This window comes from Aythya ferina (genome assembly GCF_964211825.1).
Source record: "Aythya ferina genome assembly, chromosome: 13".
NCBI classification, from domain to species: Eukaryota; Metazoa; Chordata; class Aves; order Anseriformes; family Anatidae; genus Aythya; species Aythya ferina.
Window position 1 is genome coordinate 12,426,314 of NC_140311.1, and position 13,840 is coordinate 12,440,153.

The 13,840-nt window shown below is 43.4% G+C and overlaps 1 protein-coding gene across 5 annotated transcripts in view; it reads left to right on the forward strand.

Annotated features, from left to right (window-relative positions):
• The window catches only part of AFF2 (ALF transcription elongation factor 2), a 434,150-nt gene that overhangs the window by 95,672 nt on the left and 324,638 nt on the right, over positions 1 to 13,840 (forward strand). For 2 of the 5 annotated variants that reach the window (XM_084535135.1, XM_084535137.1), the window contains exon 1: positions 550 to 846. The exons of 2 other annotated variants lie outside the window; for them this stretch is intronic. In XM_084535135.1, the coding sequence (XP_084391261.1) occupies positions 800 to 846 (47 nt within the window). In that variant the 5' untranslated portion in view covers positions 550 to 799. Of the gene's footprint in view, positions 1 to 548; positions 847 to 13,840 lie in introns of those variants that run through there. One more of the 5 variants, XM_084535136.1, reaches the window with a different exon arrangement.

The window sequence follows — 13,840 nt, forward strand, 5'->3', positions numbered from 1 at the left end:
TTGTATTTCCAAAATGGAGACAATTTGGGGTGTGGGGGCAGTGGGTCGGGCTGGTGACATCCTGGGGAGTTGGGGTGATGCTGGTGGCTCTCGGAGCCCCTCGCTTGCTCAGTCCGAGGCCCTCCTGGGCCTTGCCTTCCCCTGCCATTGCACCTCTCCTGCTGCAGCTGCCCCGAGCCCCTCCGGGCAGCGCCTCCTCCGGTGCCGGTGCCCCCCGGCGATTCCCTGGCGGGGGGCCGATTTTACCGGCGATCCCACGGGCGCCTCTTTCCCATTTTCCCCTCTTTCCCCCCATCCCACCCGTGCCACTCGGGGCTTAGGGCGATGCGCGAAGCCTCCTTTCTCCCTTTCCATCCCACCCTCTTTCCCTCCAAACTTCCCCGGGGCATCCCCGGGCGGGGAGGGGAGGGGAGGGGAGGGGAGGGGATGGGAGGGGGGGCTCCGCCGGATCCCGGCGGTGCTGGCGCGGCGGCTCCATGCCGCGGCTTCGGGGCCGCCCCGGCTCCTCCTCCTCCTCCCCTGGCGGTGTGCGAGAGAGTGCGAGCGGGTGTGTGTGTGTGCGGTGTGTGTGTGTGTGCGTGTGCGCCGGGGCCGCCGCCGCCGCCGTGCCTGCCCCTCGCAGCCCGGCAGCCCGGCCCCGGAGCGGGCGGCGGCGGCGGCGCTCCCCGAGCCCCGGGCGGCTCCGAGCGGCCCCGCGGCGGCGGCCGCCGCTGCCCGATGCCGGCCGGGCAGCCCTGAGCGTGCCGCCTCGCCGAGGCAGGGGGCACCACTTCTCTGAGTCGCCCCCCGCCACATCGTTATGGACCTATTCGACTTTTTCAGGGACTGGGACTTAGAGCAGCAGTGGTAGGTTTTTTTTTTTTTTCTTTTCTTTTCTTTTTTATTTTTTTTTGGGGTGTCGCTTTTTAATTTTTCGGGGGTTGCTTTATTCCCCCCCTTTCCCCTCTCCCTCCCCTCCACCCCTCTTCCCCCGACCAGCTGCCTCCTTTCCTCTCCTCCCCGCTCTCTCCGCCGGTGCCTGGGAGCCTTTGTTGCGGGGCGAAGCGCCCGGTGCCCGCCGCCGAGCGGCTCCGCGCTGCGCCCGCCGGCTCCGGCAGCCCCGCTGCGGCTGGCGGGGAGCCCCCGCACCGCACCGGGGGGGGGAGCAACTTACCGGGGGAGCCGGGGGGAGCCGGGATGCGCCGGGCTGCCGGCGGGGAGAGAGGCGGCAGCGGCGCCCCCCCGGCCGCCGAGGGCAGCGGCGTGGAGAGGCGATGTTTTCCCCGGGCTCGCCGCTTCGCTCCCGGTGTATTTACGGCTGTCAGCGGCCGCGGTCCCTCGGCGGGGGGAAGGCGGCCCCGAGTTTTGCCGTGTGGCACACTTCGGCTGCAGCCCTGCTCGCCCCGGAGGGGTGGGGGGGTCTCTCGCTGGTTTTGCGGGCTTCCCGTTCGGGAGAAAGCGTTATTGAAGTTAGTTTGGGAAGTGGGAAGCTCGGTCCCCGTGATATTATAACAGGTCCCTTCCTTTCTCTGCCTCTTTCTTCCTTACCTTTTCCCATCCTTTTTCTTCCTTCCGCCTTCCCTTCCTTACTTTCTTTTTTCCTTTTTTTAAATTTTATTTGAGTGGGGGCTTTAGGCTTACGTTGCTCTGCAACTAAGCGCACACCTTGGAAGGGCCGGTGCATCTGTTTGAGTATATTGTAAACTTGTTACCGAAGTCACTGCTGAGGAATCTCGATGGGTGACAAGTAGCTGGGAAAGTTGGTGCTGGGGTAGGTATTCAGGCACTTTCCCGGCTGGTTAATGAGATTATGGTTATTCTTTACGACTGTTTTTATTGGTTATTTTCAATTTAGGAAAAGCAGTTACAATTTTGCAACTGTGCATGGTTATATTCAGAGGTTGGTTACTGCTTTGTTAAATGGTTTTGGGCTGGAGCACAGTTTGCCAAGAAAGAAAGTAAAATGCTGCTTTGTGATCCTAATCACTAAATGTCACACGGATTTTGCGTGTGTGTGCATGTGCATTTGGACCTCATGTTTTGCAGAGCCTTTACTTTACTTTGTTGGTAATATAAAGGTATGTCTAGGAAAAAGATCATATATTTAGTTAATAACTATCATTTTGCCAACCACTGTGTAGCAGCTATGGTTGCAAATCCAAGATAATCAGAACCAAATACCTGTCACGTCCTATTTTACAGCAGTTCGGAGTAAATCCTTGGAACCATAAATTACACTGTATCAATATTAATCTGGAAGCAGGCGTTTTGGATCCTGCGCGTGTTTTATCAGCTCTTCGTGTACCATCATATTACCTCTTTTAATAACCGGGCTGTTGTTATTTAAAAGTAATAATCACAATAAAATTAGTGCTCAATTAAATATTACGCCTCTACCACCCTATCTTGACTCTGCTACACTAATTTATTTTGCACACAACTGATAACCACCATATAACTACTCAAATAATATTTGCATACAATTTGCCTAATTTATAGTGTGGGTAACATCATTAATTTAATAGAAGCTGTTACAACCCAATATGTGGGTGTAGTTCAAATACTAAGCACATTATAGGTATTGAGTTTTAGTGTTTGCTTAATAACTTGCTTTCATTTGACTATGGTTTTATGTGGATTTAGAGATGTGCATCAGAAAGAAGGGAACTCTTGTGCCTCTGTTTTTGCATAAAATATTAACGTATTGCCACTCATTCCATAATTTCCATTCACTTCATTTCTCACAGTTATTTTTTTTTTGGGGGGGGGGGTTGTTTGTGTGTGTGTGTGTTTTTGGGGTTTGTGAGGCAAGAACATGTTTTACTTCATGGCTGTTTCAAAGTGTTTTGATATCCACATAAACTCTCCCTGTGACACAGTTGGATTACTGTTGCAGAGATCAAGTTGGATTTAGCCTTCAATAATCCAATTAGTATATGCATGTGCACATGTATATAATATAGGGGTACGTAATCTACATGTATATGCAAGCATTACATGTATTTTATTGTACATATAAAGATTTATGTATCTCAGGCAAGTAATTACATTGCTTAAGGAAAGATGAATTTAGCTCATCTATCCATAAATGTGTGTAAATAAACGTGACGTATGTGTACATGCATCATCTCTGCACACCCAGAAATATGCATGCTTACCCATCAAAATGTATTTATTTTTGTCTGTGTATCCAGCGTGGTGTGGTTACTCCATGATATTTACAAATAACTATAGTTAGCATGATGTGTGGATTTGTGCCTCATATTTTGCAACTGTCCTCGGCGCTTCTGTCTGTGAGCTGGCCTCTGTAAAACGTGTCTTGTGAGCAGTTATAAGGCAGTGAGAGACCCTCTTCTGTGTCGCTTGCAAACGCAAAACTTCTGCTAATCTGTGCTGCAATCGCAAAGAAGGCAAGCTCAGGCCTACAGCGTGTGTGGGTGTTTGTATGTATTATCTGTATACAAGTGCAGCAGAAACATAGTTAGCCTGAGAAATAGATATATATAAATGTATAGCTGAGTGGAGGTTTTTTATCCAATGTAAAGGTTTAAAGGTAACGCTTTCTGTGCATATCAGGAAGTGATTCCCCACACATCTTAGGGTGATGGGAAAAACCCCACCACGTTTTCCTTCCGTCCACCAGAGGTACCTCTCTGCATCACTTTTCGAGATGTTTTGGCCAGGACTGCCAAAGTAGCAGCGCGCTGCCACAGCGTGTCTTCTGGAGTTGTCACCAGGCACTCAGGATGCTTAGGGGGAGCTTTGTCCTGGTGGAGGCTGCAGAATCAGCCCTTTGGTTTCCCATGTTAGGAGGGATCACAACAATACAAGAACAAGGTGTTTCAGTGACCCTTCATCAAGAATGTTGTTGAGAAGGTAGCTGAGAGTATGTGTGTTTTTTTCTTAATTTTTACAGAGAAGCAATTGGACAGAATGTGCAAAACTAAGTATCCCAGTGGATGTTTTGCCATACTCAAAAACCTGTATAAACAAAACAATTTAAATGAATCTAAGGTCTTGTCTAGGTGAAAGGGCCAAAGCTGAAGTCTTCTGAGATTCCTGGGTGAATAAGAAACGTTCACCTGGGCTTGCATTTAATACGAGCCATTCTATGAGGGAGAAAGGAAGGGAGATGGATATAATGAAAAGCTTGAATGCCTGTGTGCACCAAGGGGACCACTTGCTGTTAAAAATCAAATTTCATCTTTTAAATCACTTTCCACGCTTGTCTGTGGTAACCAAGTAAATGAAATCTTGACGCGTCCTGGGACCGTGTGGCTAGATTTGAACCTGCTTACGGAGTAAGGTGGTGCCATTAATCAGCAGCTAGGAAACAGCAAACCCCAACAAAAACCCAACCAACCCAGAATATACGGCTCTTCGGTAACACAAACAGAGGCGGGGAGATTCATGGTTTATGTTTTATTTATTGGCGTTGGTACTATTATTTTCTAAGTCCTCCAATCTTTGAAAAAGTGGAAGCTGAGAAAATACTTAGCAGCAAAATGCACGTTGAGGTATGGAAAATAAAACGTGGCAGAGGGCAACGCAATCGGCAGGTAACACCATCACTGTAGCTGTGCAGTTGGGATAGCGAAGAGTTCACACTGCAAAGAAACAAGCCTCTTGTCTTCTCTTTTTTATATTATGTATCACAAGTAGCCTAATTAGAGCAAAACCAGCAAACTGCCAGTTATACAGGAAGAGGCTTAAACTCACCAAACTGTTATATAAATAGAAAGTTCAAAGGTCTGTTTGTGGTTGACAAAGCTGAGAACAGGCCATCTGTGGGCCAGGTTCCCCTCCTGTATGAATGCAAAACCGTACTGTATGCCCCAGCAGCACACTTCCAGCATGGACCTCAGGCTGGAGGGGGGATCCTGCTCTCCAGACAAAGGTGAACTGTTCGAGCTCCAGCCTTGGGTATTCCGCCCCTCGGCCACCTTCCCTCCTTGCCTTGTGCCTCTGCAGAAGACCTCAGTCACTGCTCTGTCACCAGGGTCTGTAATAGCTTGCTAAATGAGAAGTCTTCTGAACATGGAAACAGTGTTGTGCTTCTGATGGGGATGTGTGAAACAAAGTAGATAGGCTCTTTGGGACTTAGATTAAGGTTTTTTTCTCCTTTTTTTTTTTTTTTTTTTCTTTTCCCTTTTTGGGGGTGGTGGTGAGAGCGTTAGTACAGGAGGAAGTTGCATTTTGAATGGATTTCTGTAAGGGTTTTTTTTCCCCCTCCCTTTCTTCTCCTTAAGAAATATTACAGTTGAATTGGCGTTACTTTTTAGATTTGTATTACAGACATCCCCGAGTAATTATTTGAAAACGTTTCATTTTCAATTTGCTTTGAAAGTGTAAATGGATGGATTGTGTGGCTGCTGGTGGGTGGGTGAGGGGGATTAGATGCTGTCAAAACAAGCAGCTGAGAAAGACCAAAAATATTCTTGGGCCAAAACCTGTACTTTAAGTACATCCTGATTTAGTAATTCTTCCCTGGCTGATATTGAACTCCATGGAGTGTAAATCTTAAAAGAATTTGGCCGTTTGCAAACATTAAGCTCACATCTATCCTATGAGGCAAAATTACAATCAGTTTAACAGCATTTGAATTGTTTTTCTAATGATTCATTCAAGAATTTAATGACTTCTGAAATATACAAATTGGGATGGAGAGCAGATACTTCAGATACTGTTCAGCTATTCCAAAGCCAGGCAGGACTTCAGAGCGTTCAAGCACTTTGTACATGAATGCCAATTATATTGTTTGGGATTTTGTTTCTAAGTAAAGATAATGTTATGGTGCAGGTCCTTCAGCCAAGCAGAATTATTCCTTTTGTGCATCTGAGAAGCCTGTACTGCAACCTGAAATTTAACTAAATATTTAAAGGGGAAATGTGACGTTCTGTAATGTGTTAAGTCAAATTAATATACTAAATGATCTCTGAAAAAAATATAATTGGTGGATGCCACTGGTCTTTTTGTACTTCTGAAGTCTGGGACAGTATGCTCCAGCTTCTTGGAAGGAGTGTTCTCATGCTGTCTCTGTTATGAGGCCCAAATTCTCTTTTTATCCAAGTAAAGAACAAAATTCCCATTGTGTGAGATGGGACAAAACTGGATCTAAGACTGAGTGTTAATGTAGCAGGGTCCATATGCAGGTACGCAGTTTTAAGCACACAAGCAACGCTATTGAAGCAATGCTGATTTCAAGATAAGTTTTACTGAACTGAGATCTCGACTGTTCCCGAAATGCTCAGTTTCACTAACGATTGAACCCTAGTTCTCCCTGTACTTGGTGATGGAAACTGCTGTTACTTGTGACTGTATAGTGTGCATCCATTTGCCTGAGCTCTATCAGCGGTTTTATGTGATTGTACAATTGACTGAACAGCCAAAAAGAATACAAATATTAAAGCACTCTCTCTATCAGAGCTGTAGAAAGTAACTTATACACTGAGCCCTGGAAGAAAGTGGAATAAGCATCTAAACAGACAGACCCCGCCCTGTATTTCCCTGATGCCTTTAGGTTGGATGTAAAATGGAATTTCTTTATTTGGAGGACTTGAAGGAGTGGGCTCCTGGATGCTCATTAAATGTATATGATCAATACATACCATAAAGTACCTACCTGCTCCTCCAGCTTGGGTTTGAGCCAGTACCAGGGCAGTCAGTGGAGGTGCTCCCAACTGATTTCAGCAGGTGCTGGACTTGACCCTGTTATGGCCAAAAGGCAGACTTCCAGAAATGTGCTGCAGGTCTCGAATGACCAGGATCAGCAGGCACTTTGCACACACCTAATACCGTGCATGTGAACAACTCTGCAGAGTCCAATTCTGAACCATTCTAATTCAAATTTACTACCTTTCTTTTGAAAAGAAAGAAAAGAAAAATGGAGGAAAAAAAGCCCAAACTTCTCTCTTGGTTGCAGTTAACAAAATAGATTTTATAAAACCATCAAACATCTATTAACACTGAGAAGTGAAACTGTGCCCCAACTCTGGGTTTTGCAGTGTTACAAATTCTTCCTTAAGAATTGAAAAAGAAGACAGTAAATCCAGTAATATGTCAAGTTAGTGTAACCTACCGGACCACTCATAAAATAATCGTCAGGACTGTGACTCAGGAAGACAGGTGTTTCACCCTGTTGTTGTTACTGAATGTTTTGTATTGATGCTTTGTAATCAAAATATTCAAATTGTTCTAATAGTTTTGATCACAGATGTTGGGAGGTATGTTATTCCTGACTAATGGACATCTGTAGAGATTAAAAAAAAAATAAATAAATAAAGGGGGGGAGAAAAGGAGAAGAAGGATGGCAATGTACACACCAGTAGGGTTTTAAGCTCCATTTTGATTACCTTCTAATGATACAGTTATTTGGCAAAGAGCATGTGATGTTCAGCCTGCATTTGCGAGGGAAGGTTTTGGGAAATGAACGTGGGATGTTTGTTTTCACAAACTCTGTACTGGAGCCTGGCCTTGCAAAAACTTGGAAACAATTGCAAATTGCTCGTTGGTTTCAGCAAAACTGCCCTTAAATGCAGTCGGTACAGTGGGTTGGTGAGGTCGTACTTGTAGTACTGAAAAAATAACATGGCACTAGAGAGCTGAGGTAAAGGAATAAACCCAAACCTCCTGCCGTTAACTTCCCAGCTATTACAAGCTCTTTTATCATGAAGAGGCTGTTTTTCAACTCTTACATAGCAGATCCACACCATAAATTATTACGAGTGTTAAACAAAGGTCTAGTCAGTAGTCTCTTCTGTAAAACTTTACATCATGTTTTAATGACGTTTTATGTATGTGTTCAAATCAAGCCACCAACTTGATAGATTTTTTATTTTAATTTTTAGGATTGAATACTTGTTGAATTTCTTTTCTGTATGTGACCTCAGCAGTTATCTGTGTCTATTTACTGGAGATTATCAGTGAGTCCTTGTTCCAGGTGATCCAAGGTGGTGAAGTTTAAGGAGAGTTGGAGATGGTGCCAGAACTGGAAGCTGATTTTCATTGTGGGTGACACGGAGAATGGGAGAATGCCATTTACTATGTGCAGTGTGTAAATCTTGTTTAGCGAGGAGCTGTAGTCAGCAATTCAGATGGATTCCTGACTCAGATGCTGCATGGTGCTACCAGTTATAGTAAGATGTGAATAGCCCACTCATAATTATATGTTTTGATGGGGTGGGGTATGAACAACCAGAGAAGAAAACGAGATGGAGCACCAAGTTAAAAATCACTCAGTTGTTCCTTTGACAAGTATTATAATCGCTATTTTTGTACTGCTGTGGGTGTACATGGTGTTGTGAAATAAGTAAATTCCATAGCTCTACATTGCTTTCAGTGCCTGGGGCTCAAACCTGCAGACATCTTACTACTGAGACTAGTGCTTTTTCCTTATAGCACTTTGCATGGACTATGGTCAGGATTTGGCTGGAGTGTAAAAGTTTTCATTCTGGTCACTCAAATGTAAGCTCTCCTGATAGGTGATGGTATCAGCATCTGCCAGAATGATAGATACCTAGAGGTAAGATCAGGTAAAAGCAGTACTTCTGTGACTTGTGATCTGTGCTAAGATGGCTTCAAAATGAGATGTTTTTCATTTAAAATGTTATTAGGTCTGAGGGTAACAGCCCACCACGTAGGTCTAATTATTCTTTTTCACCTCTTTCCATATCATTGGTTTAGGTCAAGATTTCACTTGTGAGGAAAAGAAAAAACACACCTCTATCTGTTTGAGAAAGCACATGCAAAGCTTTGCAAGCTTTAAATATAAAATCAGGAAACACAGAATGTTATTAAGGTTGCCAGTTCCCATTTATTTTAGTCTCATGTCACGAGGGAAACTGAGATCCTGCAAGAATACGGTGTTTAGGTGAGTCTTTCTGTGCTGCTGTCAGCAGCCACACTTATGTTTGAGAACGTAGTATCCAAGATTTGGAAAAATACATGCAGATTGTGGGTGTCTTTGGTTAAAGGCCATTGTGAGAGATGTTTTCAAGGGGCTTAATTTCAGCTGCCTGCATGCTTTTTAGGTCCCTGTCGTGAATTCTCACCTGAGGCACCCATCACTTGGGTAGCCAGTTTCTATCTGAAAACGTTGGGCTGCTCTTTCGAATGTGGGGGTGATTTTTCTTCCAGTTTCTTTCCCGTAGAACAATAGAATGACATTCTTCCTGGTGTTTCCTATGAAGAATAATGATGAGGAATTATCTTCTCTGTCTACAAGTGTTTAAAAACTCATTAGTTAGGGTCCCTGAAAGAATTCCAATACAAGTCAGTGGGTGTGGTGGAGCTGATTGTAATGGGAAGCGGACTGGGCCCTGGGGCTGGTGGTCAGCAGGGAGGCAGAGCTGTAAAGAATACTGTGCATATGCTATAGTAAGCATTTTCATAGATCTCCTCTGTGGGAAAGGACAATGGCTTTGGAGCTCATATTTACTCAAAAAGCAGCCCTTTGATTTTCATGGCTTTCTGCTTCGCTGCACGCTGGAAGGCCCATTTGTCTTCCCCAAGCCTTTGAAGAGCGATAGGTGGATGGAGGCGGTGACCAGTGGCTGAGGGTGGCGGTTGCTTGGAGCAGGAGATAAGTTGCGTTGTGGTTTTTTGGTAACACTTGGCAGAGTTATTGTCATTCTTTTTAAGTTTGCTTAATTGAGGTGAATATACACTTCGGAGTAGAACATGGAGCCTCTTACCAGCCCTGCCACTGCCTTTGGAAAGTTGCAGTGCTTGTCAAAACAGGTTAATGATATTTGGTAAATCGTGGGTTTTTTTTTGCTGCTGTTGTTCAAGTGGAAAGCAAGAGGACAAGTGCAATTACCTTTCACTAGTGTTTCTGTTCATTTTTTCATCTTCATGGGGATCAGCTGGGAACTTTTTGGCAACTTCCTCTACTCTGAACTTCACTGTAGCATACGTAGTCCATCATAAGCTTGTTTGCACTACATTACCTATGAGCAGAGCAAATGATGTTGATGCAGATTGTCTATGGCATAGCTTATGCATTGCAATCCTGTTCTGGATATAACTTCTGTGCTGATGGTATCAGACATGCATAGAAAAATAGGGTGAGATTTCTTTCCATGGACTTTTCATGAAACCTTGATTTATGTCTGTCTATATACTTTGTCCTTTTGTAAGGAGAAAAGAGCATCTCAGAATTTTACTGGTAGACTGAGGCATTTCACAGAGAAGTCAGTGTCATTACATTCCCCCCCCCCCCCCCCCCCCCTTTTTTTATGCATGGGGAAATGGGGCTGGGAGGAGAGAAGTGCCTTGCTGAAGGACTCTGCATTGGTCAGGATGCTGTCAGCTGGGTTCCAGTTCACTGCCTGCCCACTCCGATGGGTATATTTTCCTATTCCGCAGGGGTGTGATGAGGTTAAGTCCCTTAATGTTTATGAATGTTTATGATGATAGAGCAAGACAGGAACCTAGGCAGATATATTAGTAGGGGAAAGGCAAGCCCATAAAGAGAGACAGGAGGATTTGGGCAGAGCATATCTTCAAGAAGAGGAAATCAAAGCAGAGAAACTATTCTGAAGAGCAAAGAATGTGCCATATATTTACAGTGTGCATATTTGATATAATTTACCCTGCTCTGAGTTGGACAGTGAGGGCCACGGACCTCTTGGAGACAGAAGAGTCTTGTTAGTCCTTATCGTTTCCTGGGTCTTATAGCAAAGCTTTGTATATGCAGCTGTAGCTTAAGTAAACGTCAAGTCTTGGATGCTCTACCGAATAGGACATCCACACTTTTTCAGCAGCATTGTTGCTCTTTGAGCCAGCTGCCTTTGTTTCTAGCAGACCACTGCTTTGTTGGTTAACCCTGGGCATGAGTTTTCTTCTCATATGTTATTAGACTGAACATATTTTCTATTTATACCACTTGGGGATACAAATTACTGCATTGTTTTTAGCAAGCACTAGGAAGAGTACATCTTTGTGATGTTTAAACAAAAATACAGAGGAAAGATTTTTTTCACTGTAGGTTGTTCAAACGCCCTTTCTTCCAATGCTTAAAGGAAAATAGACAACAAAAACAATTGGTGGTCTTTATTTTTATGTCCCAGACAAGCAGGAGGTATTTGCACATGTGTATTTTACTAGACTAAAGGAAAAAGTTGGTTCTGAGTGATGGACTTCTCAAGAATGTTGATGAAATTGTGCATATACTTTTAAGGAAGTTTAGGGAGACTAATAGTAGCGTACATACATGGAATTATTGCCCTCATAGCTTTGATAATTGCCTGTGGGCCAGCAAAGTTGCATTAGAGGGCTGAGCTGAAGGCCACTGCTCCTAGTTGAAGTTTTTCATTTATTTACTAAACTCTAAAACATACTTGACCAGAGCTTCCTTTGCTTTCTCACTCCATTTCTGGAGAAGATGAGAAGATGACCTTTACCTACTCTCTGGTAGAGCTCCAGAAGCATTATGCAATCGCTGGCAATGTTACTGCTACTCCGCGGTCTTTCCTTCTTTCTTCAAAGAGCCCTTGCCTGAACTGACTGTTCTTTAATGTGCACATGAAGGGGTCAGAGATAAGGGAGCAAAATCATCATAGAGGTTTTCAGTATTTGTGTAAGAAAACACCTGTTTGCGTCTTCAGAATCATCCAGTCCTGTCTGCAGGACATTGAACACATTTGGATCGTAGACCATGGCTAGGTGTTATCCCTGTCAGGATAATAAATAATACACTTTTCTGCCACTTCATTCTGCCTGGTTCTTTCCCCATTACCTAAGACAAGCTGTTGTGTGAGGATTTTGCCTGGTTGTAGACTGCTCATGAATCTTGCAGTACATGACAAGCAGACATCTAACAAACATGACTAGAAACTATATAAAACACATAGGCGTGACACAAGTTGTATGTTTGAAAACACATTAGAGCTCCACAAATAACCTGATATCCAAAATGCTTTTTTTCCCTCCTGTGTATCCATAACCAGGAATATTCCGCTAGCTGCATGTCAACCAGATAAGAGGTATTTTAGATTTTGTAATGACTCGCACTTGTGTAAACTCATACAGTTTGCCTGCAAATTCAAATTCAATGATAAAAGGTCTCATCAAAAAATTGAGACAGACTAGAATGTTTGGTTAAGATTTAACATCTTTCTAACTAATTATAACCCACTGTCAATATACGCTCTAATGTCTGCGGGAAGAAAAAGGACATAAATGATACAGTTCCATTGTCCCAGGTCTTCTGTAAACAATTAGCGGTGAGGTGGATGTCTGAGGCGAGGGCGAGAGAATTGATAAACCTATTCCAAAGGGCTTGAAAAGTTGAAGTGAATTCTAAATGTAGATTAGCAGCAAATGATGACAGCCAAGCCAGCATTACCTCAGTTGATTAATTTGTAAGGATACTACTGGTCAATGATTTTAACCAACAGCTATGCATAGTAGAATCCTAATGGGATCTGTCTGTTAAGATTACATAAAGTAGAGCATTTGATTTATTTCATAGCTTTCCAACGCTCCACTTTAACTTCATACAAATAATGCATTAGTCACACTGGATAAAATGGCGTATTGAATAAAGTTGTGATTTTGTCTGCTTCTTATAATCTGATTTTATAAAGGATTAAATCTGTTTTAGTAGTTTATTCATATCATAAAAGAGATTGTCGGCTGAATGAAATCTTTACATCTGCCACTTTCTATCTCATTAGAAAAGACAGTAACATAAAGTTCCTCATTTCCTTCCAGTCTGTTTTATCCCCTAGTGGGTCTGAGTGTGTATATCTTTTGTACATGTTTGTATATTATAATGTCAGCATGTTTTCAAAGTTGTGGTTAAGACTGCGTCACAGCTTTCAGTTTAGGGGGGCAACACCAGGGGTTATAAATGTTGTGACAAAAAAAATAGTACCCAGACGAGAACAAATGGGGGGGGGGGAAGGGGTGACTGTCAAAACTCTGAAAATGATGATTTTTAGTGGTGTGGTCACATACATGTGCACTGCCTGATTCAGCAAGGTATTTAAGTACACGTTGTATTTTACTGTGAGCATGCCTACGTCGGGGGACACAAGTACACGCCTAATGATAAGTGCTTGTTGACTTTGGGCCAACCAAAGAGGACATAAAGGTTGGGGATTCCTGTGTGAGCTTAAATGTGAATCGTCAGTTGTGATCAAACTGTCCAACTGTCATTCATCTGTCACGGTGCTAGTGTTTTTGTAAAACATTCTTCTAACTTAAGTGCATTGGTTCTTGGTTTTGTTAAACTAAATATTGAATGCAAAATAATAAATTCAGGCATTTTTTTAACCTGCTTTGCCAAAATGTCAGCTTACTGTGAGTACGTTTTGTTCATTTTGTTTAAGTGTGTGTCATTAACAGGATGCTGCTGTTACTACTGAGTGTTGTTTTCATGTAGACCTTTGAAGTGAGAGCAGATTATCTTTTCATGGATGTTTTCTTTATATTTAAGGTACTTGCCTTTTTTATTTAATCCTATTAAGTGGTTAGGACCAGATTGGGTTCTTCAGAACACAAGGTTCTCTTGGTTTCTGGCGCTGAGAAGAGAGGTAGTATCCAGCTATTTGAGTTGCCTTTTTAGTCAGAAACACAGATTCTGAATATCTCAGTTCTCCCTTCTGAGGACTTCCTGAGGATGAAACTTCTTCATTCACATTTTCATTTGTTGATGCATGTTGCAGTTTTACTGGCTCTGGCGTTTCAGTCTTTGCTCCTTTTCCCACCTACTTTGGATCAGCAGGAGTGTTTTGATGTTGAACGTGTGCAAGACCAGCCTCTTCCGTGGGGCAACGAGCCACTTACAAGTTCTGGGTGCAGAGGCTGGGGTTGCAGCCTCCCAGGCGGGCAGGGAAGTTTGTGCTGGGCTGTGCCT